The sequence below is a fragment of the Hippocampus comes genome, unplaced genomic scaffold (genome assembly GCF_001891065.2).
Source record: "Hippocampus comes isolate QL1 unplaced genomic scaffold, H_comes_QL1_v1.1 scaffold128, whole genome shotgun sequence".
Classification (NCBI taxonomy): Eukaryota; Metazoa; Chordata; class Actinopteri; order Syngnathiformes; family Syngnathidae; genus Hippocampus; species Hippocampus comes.
The window spans coordinates 664,808-676,490 of NW_017805852.1; the positions used below are offsets into that span (position 1 = coordinate 664,808).

The window sequence follows — 11,683 nt, forward strand, 5'->3', positions numbered from 1 at the left end:
AATTAGCTTCTGGTGTTAGCTGGCATTTTTTTTTCGTTCTGTTTTTGCACGCATTTACCCTGACGACACCGTCCGAGTGTCCCGTGACGATGACGTTGTGCGTGTCCCACTCGTTCATCTCGGATACGCAGCAGCACGCGATGTTCTGGCTGCGTCCTGTGAAGGTGTTGGCGCTAGCGATGGGGCTGCCATTGATGCTCCACACGTGGATGTACGTGCCCGCGCACGACACAATGTCACCCTGCACATGCACACACGAGCTAGCTTTAGCATGTCAGCAATCGTCACAATTTTGTGATACAAACTTTCATAACAGTTAGCGTGCAATATGCATTAGCCGTAGTGGCAGTTTGTGGATTTTAGCATTAGCCACAGTAGTGGTTTTGGGATGCAATTAAGCAATTAAGCCCAAGCTTCTTTAAATCATGGTCTCCCTCGTATTTGTCTTTGCGCCCACCGTGAGTTCGTTGATGCAAAGCGCGGCGACGGGAGCGCGGTGTCCTCGTAGCTGCGTGATGAAGGAAAGCTTGTTGAGGTCCCACACGATGCAGGTTCTGTCCCGAGAACCGCTCACCACGATGTGGTACGCGGACGAAGCCGTCAGACACGTGACGGCGTCCGTGTGGCCAAGCAGCGCCTGCGAAGACACGCGGGAGGGAATGCGGGGATTGGGGTGTAGTATCGTGGCATCACGTTGTGAAAATCCCAAGTTTTACCTGCTTGAGCGTGAGCGTCTTGGCTCGCTCTTTGGACGTGCCTGTCTCCCAAACGCAGATGGACGTGCTGGTACCGCCCGTGATCACCAGTTTGGGGTTGGGGCAGATGGCACACAAGATCTGACCCCACTCGGACAAGCACTCGTACACCACCAGCGCCTGGAGGGAGGGGGGGGGGACACCATGCGCCGCATATGTAAATGTTAAAAAATAAGTTTTTGGATCTCCAGAGCAAAGTGCCCAGGCCTGCTCAGATTGTGTCCCATGCTCAGCTGGGACATACATATATTTTTACTACTTATTCTTTCTTTATGGATACTATATGTAGAAAGACCCGCCACTGACCTTATCGGACTCGTAGTTGGCCAGGCGGCAGCTGAGGTCGGCGTAGCCCCACGCGAAAGTCTTGTTCCACGTGGGCGGAGTCAGCACTTTGTTCTGCTCCACGGCCAGGATGCCTTTGTCGGTGCACACGATCTGACCCACCGGCTCCTTCAGCTCTGAAACAAAAACAAACAGTAACATTTGGAATATTTGTGTTGTTATATCGTACGCGTGAATATGCGTACCTTTGACGGGGGCCAGCGAGGGTCTGAGGTTGTCTAGGTGGTAAAAGAAGATCTTCTCGCCGGTGGAGCTCGGCGGTATGTTGATGGGGTCGCCGTTGGCTTTGCTGCGCACCCGTTTAGGTGGGTGGGGCTTCTTAAAGAGCTGCAGCACACATACACGCGTTTGTGACATAAACATTGGCCACAGCGGCAGTGTTTGGAGGTTAGCATTAGCCACCATACAGTTGCTGTGGCACTCTCATTCGCTAAAATAGCATTTATTTTGTGGCAGGAGCGGCAGCGGCATTTTGCGCCATTAGCATCAACCGGCAATAGCCTTAGCATTATCATTAGCTACAATAATGTTTCTTAGGCTGTTAGCATTAGCGCCATGTACAGCACTTCGTATACAGCTGTGGTTGTTTTAAAGTGCTCGAGAAATGCAGTTGAGTTGAGTAATGAGGTGTTAGCATTAGCATTAGCACCTGCTTTGGGATCTGCCCAAAGTTGTTGATGAAGCCGATGGTGGCGGTCTCCTTGAGAGGGTCGTTGATGTTGTAGATGTCAACTTGGCCCTCGTAGAAGAGATGGTGGAAAACGTTGACGGCCTCCACGGCAGGAGGACCTTGCTGCTTGTAACCAAAGATCAGGTCAATCCACTCGTGGAGGTGCGCCGACACATACTCGCATTCCAGCGCCTGTACAAAAAGATGCGAGAATGAACACAGAATAACCACAGGGAAAAAAAACAAATGTTTGACGTAGAACAGGCATCCTGAACTGTGAGGGTGCGTGAGATTGAAAATATGCTAATGGAGCACCTCTCTGTGCACCCGGATGAACTCCCGGGGGTCGCCCTTGGCCCACGGAGGCAGGATGACGTCACCCAGCTTGGTGCCATTCTGCTTGGCGCCTATTTGCGTCAAAGAGATAGCCGTTAGCATCAGTGATGCTGTTTGTTAGCATGTTAGCCGCTACTGACCCAGATCAAAGTTGTTGGAGTTGAGCAGAAATTCTGGCAGGTAGAAGAACTCGGGAATGAGCTCCTTGACGTCGGCCATGTTATGCTTGGCGGCGGACAGCCAGGCCTCGCGCACGCTGTGGAACATCCTGTCGGCCAGGTCAAAATGGCCTCCCTGGGGTGTGGGGCCCTTTGTGTTAGCTTAGCAGTGTTACCTTCGGCTGATCCAAATAAGGATTTCCTCACCTGTAGTCGAAGGAAAATCTGCGTGAAAGGCTCCATGCGCACCAGGTAGGAGGCCACGATCATGGCGGACGAATAATGTGTGCCATAGTGATAAGCGGGGGTTTCGCCTGCATGGGGAAAAAAGTCATTGGACGGTGTATGTGTCGCTCATTCGCTCGGTGTTCATCCAGTCAATGGTTGGTGTACTTGTCACTCGTTACCATTGGGGTCCTCCCAGTCCTTGTAGCGTTTCTTGTACTGCGTCAGCCTGTCGTCCGTCTGTGCCCCCATGGGCTTGGCGAGATTGCGGAAGGTCTTGGGGTTGTTCAAGTCCAGCTCCTTTGTCACATAACAAACATAAAACCGAAGTCAGCACGACAGGCTTCGAGACAGATGCCCGGCTGCACCGCCGCATAGCACACCTCGGAGTCAAAGTCGGCCAGGATCCAGGGGAAGACCGGGTACTGCATCAAGTCGTTGTAGGAGCGTCCCGCCAGCGTGTTGAGGTGCATCAGGTACTGGAAGTTACTGATCTCCCCTCGCTGGAAAAAAAAAAACCAAACAAGTCAGGCTGGGACAGGACCGAGGATGGAGGGTCTGACACGAGACACCAGAGGCTTCTTACCTCCCAACGCTGAGTCACTGACTTCTCACCCACCAAAGTACTGAGGAGACCAGACCTGATGACATGGCAGACACACCGAGACGGTTAGCCTGATTTTAGCATTAGCAACAGTGGTAGTTTTTCTGTTGCGAGCAATAGCAACCGGATCAGGATTTTGCATTTCTTTTGCAAACGAATGTGCCAGTTTTAGCATTAGATATTAGCATCAGTTACCATTAATGATTTGCAACATTAGCCGTGGTTTTGTGACACCTTCATTACAATATAATTTCAGTTGTTAGTGAGCTGCAGTACAGTTTGCTGGATATTTTTCCCCCCCCTTTCATCTCATAAATAAAACGCACCCTTGCTCCACGCTGGTGTTTGGCCTCTGTCCTGATACTGACTCAGAGCTGTCGGCCAGCGACGGCACCACTGCCAGGAACCTATGGGGATCGGTATTATCATTAATACAGAGTCCAGTCAAAGTGGAAAATTAAGGGTGCGTTCAGTACCTTTGATAGACTTTGTTTCGCACCCCCTTCTGGAAAGCCAGTAGGTAGTTCCTCCCATCAGCGGAGAACACCTCCACCGCCATTGGCTGCCACACAACAACGCAAGACCCTTTTTTAAGCCACGCACCCCCGTCAACACCCTGACAAAAATGGCGCACCCCATAGAGCCAAAGAACAAGTCGTACCTGGAGCAGGTAGCGTCGCTTGTGCACCTCCTTGATGTCCTCGTAGGCAAAGATGCTGCACGTGCGCTTTAGCTGACTCTGACCCTGGCGCGCACCCCTGGGGATGATGGCCTCATGCAAGCTAACACAGAATGACAGTCACAGCATTAGAGACAGGGGTGCACCAACAGCACTGGGAGTTTAAAAAGCTTTTGCAGCTAACACCATTTCGGGAAGACTACGAGACATTTTTGAAGGCTGAGTTAAGTGGAATGGGGGTGCATCAAATTGATTGTTATGCTGAAGAGAGTATGCAAACTCTGCGGAGTTTGAGGAGGCTGCGCCAAATCTATTGGGATGCTGAAAGGGTGCCCACGCTGGGAGTTTAAAAAGCTTTTGCGGCTAGCACCATTTCGGGAAGACTGCGGGACATTTTTGAAAGCTCAGTTAAGTGTAATGGGGGGTGCATCAAATTGATTGTTTGAGGAGGCGGCGCCAAATCTATTGGGATGCTGAAAGGGTGCCCACGTTTTTTTGGGGAAGGACTGTGCCATGCTTTTTTTGAGTGTGTGAGTAGGGGCAAGGTGGTGCGCCACATGCTTCGATGTTTGGGGGGGGAAAAAGTAGTCAAGTGCGGAAGTACTTGGGCGGCAGCGTGTCGATGTCCCTGATCTCTCTGGACACGGTCATAGTGTAGCCGTCAATGACGTAGAAGTGTTCTTTTCCAAAGAGCAGCAAACCCTCGCTGGTGTCCAGACCCTGAACCCGGGCACAGCGGTACATGTGCTGGATCTAAACACACAACACACAACACACAAAATTAAAACTACAACAATAAAATTACAATTTATTCTAGTAAATTGGCACAATATAGCCAAAATAAATTGTAATTTTTTTTTCCCCTAGAAAAAGGCAGAATATACCAAGAACAAAATTTTAGCTTGTAGAAGAAAAGGCGTGGAATATCAAGAATAATTTCTGAATTAAGTTCGTAGCCGTGTTTGGCACAAAATAAAATAAATAAGAAAATAATATGTTTTGTTCTTTTATGAAACGGGAATAATATATCAAGAATCCTTTTTTGTTGTTGCTGTCACGCTGACCTTCTCCCCCTCCTTTTTTTTTTTCCTAGAAAAAGGCAGAACATACCAAGAACCAAATTTTATCTTGTAGAAGAAAAGCCGTGGAATATCGAGAATAATTTCTGAACTAAGTTCGTAGCCATGTTAAGATAAAATAAGAAAATAATATGTTTTTTTCTTTTATGAAACAGGCATAATATATCAAGAATCCTTTCTTGTTGTTGCTGTCACGCTGACCTTCTCCCCCTCCTCCAGCAGTCGCAGCAGAGCGGTATTGTCAGTCCGCTGCTGCTGCTCCTCCTCAGGTCCGCCCAACTCCGGTGGCTGATCCTGGATCTGATCTTGAGCATCCTCGTCGCCGCCGTCCGCGGTTGATCGTGAGCGTTTCAGCGGCGCTTTCACCAGACCTGAGATAATAAACGCTTTTGTTTAAAATAGACGGGATAATAAGATCAATTTAGAAGGAAAAAATGGCAACCCTCATGAAAAACGTCAACAACAACAAAAATAGCATTTTTGAGGGAAAAAAGTCCTAATATTCCAAAAGAAAAAAGTGGTGACTGGTCAGTCGCCCTTTTGCTCATTTCCGGTCCCAAGCGCCTGACCTTTGACCCTTGCAATGGTGTCCTCTCCATGCTCGGGTTCGTGTCGGGTGGTCTCGCCCTCGCTGCTGTGCTCCACAGAGTGTTGGTACATCCCCGGGTTGCCCGACAAAAGGCGCATGTAGTACTCTTTGCTGTCGGCGCTGATGGCGCGACGGTAGCGAACCGGCTTCTGCTCAGGAAGGAGGAAATGAAAAAAATTAAATTTAAATTTTTTCAAAAAACAATTATGATTCATAATGACATCCCATTTTGTTTTTTAAATATTGATATTTGATATAAATGCTGCTGGTGTGGCTCAAATATTTGTTTTTGGTCTGCGATTGGGGCTCAACAAATGTTGCCTCGCAGCATGTGGATTAGTGGGCATGATTGGAATGTTTGTGTTCTTTGGGGGTGCCAACAATGGTGCCTAGCAACAAGTGACTAGCTGGGCATAGCTGTAATGATTGTTTTAGAGGTCTTTAAAGTAAAATTAAAAAAACAAAGCGATGAGTGGTATACACTATGTCATTTATGAAAACAATTTTGGGTCTATCAAAGTGTTTCCTAGCCAGAAGGGGCAATTGAGGGACGCACAAATGGTAACGCTACAAAGCGATGACTGGTATACACTATGCCAATTATGAAAAGGATTTTGGGTCTATCAAAGTGTTTCCTAGCCAGAAGGGGCAATCGAGGGACGCACAAATGGTAACGCTAGCGACAAGTTACTTGACAGTGAGAAGAAAGCCATAAAAGGCGCACCTGTGCCGAGTTGGTGTTGTTTTCCGTCTCGGGGATGTAAGGGTAGTGGATGTAGAACATGTCATTGCGCACCATCTTCTTGCGCATGCGGCACGGCCCCTCGGTCATCTCCAACATGAACTTGTCCAGGTGTGAGCCGATGGGCGGCCCCCACAGGCCTCGCTCGCGAAGAAGCTCGTACTCAATGGACGCCCACTCCTCCGTGACGTACTTGAGCGCGTTCTGCTGCCGCTGGGAGACGACAAGACGCAAACACTCCAGATTAGCGAATCACACATTCTGCCTGGCAACATGCCTGTTGTTAAAAAGGCCATTTTGGACAAATTCTGCCAAGCAAGAAAAGGCCTGGAGGATGTGACGAGTATCTTCCAATTTTGGGGCACAAAGGATGGTGATTCTGCCTAGCAACAAGTGACCTAGCGGTGACGGATATGTGTCAGTTTTGTTGTTGGGTGGACCTCAACGAACTCTGCCTAGCAATAAGTGACCCAAAGGAGGGCGACGAGCATATTTTCAAGAATTTTGGGGTATTCCGCGATCCTTTGTGTATTTTCGTGCACTTGTTGTGCTAATAAAAGTTGTTCAAGTAGGAGTAGATACCTCTTGGTGCTCTTTGTACTGCATGGCCACCAGGTCTCTCACCACGGCGATGTGCGTGAACATCCATTGGAAAGCTTCCTGTGGTGTGAAGACAAAACAACGCCCGGTGACATTTCAGACTTTGGAGGCTGGATTCGGATTTGGACTTGCACTGGCCTGTGCCGAGGGGCTGTTCTTGTTCAGGTTGTTCTCCTTCTTGTGGCGGCGCACGCCCGTCAGCTTGGACAGGCCGAAACCGCTGCTGACCCGCGACAATTTGGACTGGGTGGCCACGGCCGGCGCGGCCGCCTCGCCGCGGCTGATGCACTTCTTCTCGTGGACTGAAAACAACGACACTTAGGTCCTATGACTGAGTAGGGGCTGGGCGGTTAAAGTGAAACCCCGCTCGACGTTATCATTTTCATTTTATTTCAGAAAGAAACATGTGTTTTCAATTTTTGTTTCATTTCGTGTCATAACCTTTTGCTTTCTTTTCCTTGGCCATATCGAGGTTCATTGTTCGCTCCCCCACTATATTGCGATACGGTTACATTTAGCTTTAGAGCTATTTTTTTTTCACCTCCTCAATTTCAGCAGCTGTGTTGATTCGGTTTTCCAAAACATTTCACTCACTTAATTTTTTTCCATTTGGTACAAAGAACCTGATGTTGTCTTTTGTGTGTTGAAATATCAACTGATTCAAAAGAACTGAGTTTTTTTTTTTGTTTTTTTTTTAATTGGGTGGTGCCCTGAGTTAAAATTGGGTATTTTTTTTTTCACCTCCTCAATTTCAGTAGCTGTGTTGATTCGGTTTTCCAAAACATTTCACTCACTTCATTTTTTTCCATTTGGTACAAAGAACCTGATGACGCCTTTTGTGTGTTGAAATATCAACTGATTCAAAAGTATTGAGTTTTTTTTTTTGTTTTTTTTTAATTGGGTGGTGCCCTGAGTTAAAATTTACATTGGCTACTGAACTACCAATTTATACACGACACGACAGGTGGCGACAACCGGAAAACACGGGTCCCAGAGTTGAAAACCACTGTCTTCCAAAATAAGAAATTGTTCCTCACCCAGGTGGTTCTGCCAGCTCTTGAGCGCGGGCTCCTCCAGGGCGGGCCGGGCCGTGGCGATGTCCACATGGCCGCGGTCGTTGCAGGGCAGCGACACCTTGAAGATGTCCTCCAGCATCTGACGCTTGCTGTGCATCAGCTCCGTCCACACGCGGTTCACCGCCTTCAGCCAAAGCTGCCGCCCATTTTCAGGTGACATCATGACATGCCACGTGGTCATACGGGCTTCCGCCTCCAGGCCAAAGCCCTCCACGCTGCTGCACACACGCACACGCACACACACACTTTAGAACCGGGAATGTCCAACTATACGACGTAGGATTGAACACTGATTTTATTTTTACAGCAATATTTACAAAATTACACTAAATCACTCAAATTCCTTTTTTTAATTTACTTTCTATTTTTTTTAAACAAATAATTTGTATCATTTTGGTATAAAATACACCATAAAGGACAGTTACCAGACACGCTCACAAGGTCAGTTGTCTCCCAAAACCAATAAATTGGTATAAAATAAGCAAATACATTTGGCAGACTCTCAGCCAATATGTCATTTGTTGCTAGGCAGAATTAGTTGAGCACCATCATTCATGCCCCACTGACCAATAAAATATTATTTACGAGTTACTCATGCCCATTAGGTAGCTTGTTGCTAGGCAAAATGTGTCAAGCCCCGAAAGACCAAGAAATACTTGACATATAATAAAAGTCAGTTGTTGCCCAGCCCAGTTGTGCAAGCGCCATCATTCGTGGTCCAAAGACCAATCAAAAAAATAATAATAATAAAATAAAAAATGGCGGCCGTGACACCAACCAGGTCGCTTGTACCGGTTTATAGCACAGAATTCTTCAAGCACCAATGACCAATGAGAATGCGAATATTTTTTTTTAATTTGGTAACTATAGCTCTTCAGCAGTATTTCTATGTTGTATGACAAGAATGAGGAAGCTGTGATAAGCCAACAGCTACCTTGCGGAAAATTCAGGAATTTTAAGTGAAGCACAGACTGTGCCCCAAACGTGTCAGCAATCTGCCGCGGCCTTCTCACATCAGCCTTACCTGCCGGCGTGCAGGCAGATGAAGCAGTGCGCCAGGCAGGCCACAAAGTCCTGGTCGTGGTTGCCGGGGCCGAGCACCAGGTTGCGGTTGACGGTGAGAACCCGCAAGGCGTCCAACAGCGCCACCTGCTGCGCCACCGTCTTGTGCGGCCGGCACAGCTGGTAGAGCACCGTGCGGTTTAGGCAGTGGTATACCGCGTCCAGGGACAGACCCTGAGATCGCCTCTTGGACTGAGGAATAAAAACAACATTTGCAGAATTTTAGAAGATGAAATTTAGTAAGAACTAAATTGGTCAACCATGTGCACAACTTGGGTGAAAATATCGTTTTTCTTGTGTTGCGCGCACCTGTCCGATGAGCTGCACGATGAAGTCCACCACCAGCTTGGAGTCTTTGTTGAACATGCCCTGCCACAGCTTGTCCACCACGCGCTGGCAGAAGTAGAAGACGTTGTGCACCAGGATCTGGTAGCTGCCGCCGCTGCTCAGGGGGAGGGACGAATCCTCGCCTGTGACAAAGGGACTCCGGTCACAACTTGTTGTCTTTTGGGGCAAAGCGGGGGATACTCGTGGCCAAAGTCAACCCTGCGGGGGGTCAAGGAAGACCATTTCTTTGCACGTCGATTAGCGTGCCGACTGCATCTCACCCAGCAAAACATCAGCGGCCAGCAGGTGCTCCATGACGCCATCCAGGATGTTGGACTGGAACTCCTTCTGCTGAGTTCTGGTGGAACGTTCCGGAGATGCCTTCGGATCACAAAATAATCAGGGAACTTAAGAGAAGGAAAACGCAGTCAATGTCAACCATCCAGAACTTGAAAGTGCAATGAAAAGTGGAAGAGATATTATGGAGAAAAAAATAAAATAAAATAGTGAACATTTGCGCAGGCGGCCCACCTCGAGCAGCAGGTCGATGACGGGCGTCTGCTTGGTGGCGGGCGTGACGCACATGTTGTCCATGATGAGCGCCCTCATGAAGTCAAAGACGTACTTCTTGGCCGGGTGGTTGGTGAGCGACGTCTTGGAGCCAACGTTGCAGTACTCGGACTGGCTGCGGTTCATGCCCGAGTCCGAGCCGAAGGCCTTCAGCTCCTCGATGGGCGAGCCCGCCTCGTCGTCCAAGTCGCTCACCTGGAAAACGGCCGCGCGAGTCCGCATCTTTATTACCACTGCGCCTGCTTGTGCGTAGCTTCGCTGTATTAGCATTGACTTAAGCGGCTCGGAAAATGAAGGAACGAATGATTAAGACGTGCCGGGAACACGCACAAAGTGACTCAACCGAGTCATGAGAACCACGGTTGGATAATTGTCGTTGACTTTATTATTACGTTCAATATGTAGTGACCTATTTTCATCTCACACAAATACCCCACAAATTATGCAAATAAATAAATACTAAAACGAATAAAAATGAAACTAAAACAAAGCATAAAAACACCTAACAAATCCGATCTTGAAACTAATTGAACGGAAGCATATAATATATGCTTCTATTGTAACCATGATGGGAAGACAAACAGCACCCCCCCCCCGCCCCCTACGTGTGTGCAACACACAGAGTTCATCATCAAGAGTAGCGAGGCGCTGCGTGCCATGTTGCCGCGTGCTTCAAAGTCAACATTACCATCTCGGAGTACGGCCTCATGTTGAAGGGGAAGACGGCGGCGGCCAGGGCGCACAGAAAGTCGGGACTGTGCCACATGGGGGCCAAGTCGGGGACGTTGTGGTACAGGTAGCGGAAGAACTGCATCAGCGTCACCGGGTACTCTCGGAGCCACGAGCCCTCCTCCTCTGACTGCCACGGCTGCCGCAAATGAATTTCGGAACCATTTAATCAGCTTTTTTTTTTTCCCAGATTTTTGCCCCACCCCCCCTTTTTTTTTAATGTGGCCACCTAATGTATTTGTGTGTACTTTGGTCTCACCAGGTTGAGCATGCTGCGCAGCATGGCGAGCAGCAGGAAAGCGGCCTCGGTGCAGACGCTGTGGATGGAGCCCACCACGGTGGCGCTGGACGCCGGCACGCCGAAGATGAACGTCCACATGGAATCCAGGTCAAACTGGGGCACAAAGCCGCGCGCAATATTTAACATGAATATTCACGAGGGTAATTCATCTCATTCATGACTATGTCGCGGAACCTCCAAAGCCGAACGGCCAGGGGAATTTTTTTGCAGGGCTGGGCTTGCGCTGGATGAAAAAGAACAGACCTGATATTGTGTTTGTTCCAAAAATACACGAGAAGAGGACTATAATCAAAATAATAATGAAAATAATCATTTTAAATTGCACGGGTCCCGCCCAGCTACGGTGCGAATGGTCGTTTGTCTCTGTATCTGCCCAGCGACTGAGTGGCGACCGGTTCAGGGTGTAGTCTGCCTTCTGCCTGAAGTCAGCAGGGATAAGCTCCAGCGACTCCCCGTGACCCTGTTCAAGATAAGCGCTGAAGAAAATGGATGGATGGACAGTTTGGCTCTATTTGAAAGCGATTTGTGCTTTCGCTTTTTTTCTGGCTTTAGTTCGTGTTCCACTCTGGACATCCCGCGTCATAATAAAATAGTAGAAAAGAGGATTTGTGGTACTGACATGTACCTGCAGGCTGTCCGGCAGCTCGGTGACGGGCTGCTGCAGGAAGAGCGCCATCAGCAGGAAGTAGAGCTCGGGTACGTTGGTGTGCTTGGGCAGCAGCGTCTGCAGCACCGGGAAGCCCGGGAAGTGGCACGCGTCGCGGTTGATCTCCCGCACGGTGGAGCGGCCGCCGGCGCTGCGACCCACGTTGAAGCCTGGAAACGCCGCCGAGGGG

General features: G+C 48.8%; 1 protein-coding gene across 1 annotated transcript in view; it reads right to left on the reverse strand.

Annotated features, from left to right (window-relative positions):
- The window catches only part of wdfy3 (WD repeat and FYVE domain containing 3), a 33,263-nt gene that overhangs the window by 5,080 nt on the left and 16,500 nt on the right, over positions 1-11,683 (reverse strand). Inside the window, exons 29-57 of the mRNA XM_019888472.1 lie at positions 11,467-11,683; positions 10,806-10,940; positions 10,506-10,685; positions 9,779-10,012; positions 9,529-9,628; positions 9,230-9,390; positions 8,883-9,112; positions 7,820-8,076; positions 6,921-7,084; positions 6,765-6,842; positions 6,165-6,395; positions 5,421-5,589; positions 5,053-5,222; positions 4,377-4,525; positions 3,755-3,875; positions 3,570-3,655; positions 3,420-3,500; positions 3,076-3,130; positions 2,873-2,992; positions 2,672-2,789; positions 2,472-2,578; positions 2,247-2,400; positions 2,086-2,177; positions 1,750-1,962; positions 1,286-1,427; positions 1,062-1,216; positions 717-875; positions 458-637; positions 59-241 (exon numbers count right to left, since the gene is read on the reverse strand). Of these exons, the coding sequence (XP_019744031.1) occupies positions 59-241; positions 458-637; positions 717-875; positions 1,062-1,216; positions 1,286-1,427; positions 1,750-1,962; positions 2,086-2,177; positions 2,247-2,400; positions 2,472-2,578; positions 2,672-2,789; positions 2,873-2,992; positions 3,076-3,130; positions 3,420-3,500; positions 3,570-3,655; positions 3,755-3,875; positions 4,377-4,525; positions 5,053-5,222; positions 5,421-5,589; positions 6,165-6,395; positions 6,765-6,842; positions 6,921-7,084; positions 7,820-8,076; positions 8,883-9,112; positions 9,230-9,390; positions 9,529-9,628; positions 9,779-10,012; positions 10,506-10,685; positions 10,806-10,940; positions 11,467-11,683 (4,441 nt within the window). The remainder of the gene's footprint in view (positions 1-58; positions 242-457; positions 638-716; positions 876-1,061; positions 1,217-1,285; positions 1,428-1,749; positions 1,963-2,085; positions 2,178-2,246; positions 2,401-2,471; positions 2,579-2,671; positions 2,790-2,872; positions 2,993-3,075; positions 3,131-3,419; positions 3,501-3,569; positions 3,656-3,754; positions 3,876-4,376; positions 4,526-5,052; positions 5,223-5,420; positions 5,590-6,164; positions 6,396-6,764; positions 6,843-6,920; positions 7,085-7,819; positions 8,077-8,882; positions 9,113-9,229; positions 9,391-9,528; positions 9,629-9,778; positions 10,013-10,505; positions 10,686-10,805; positions 10,941-11,466) is intronic.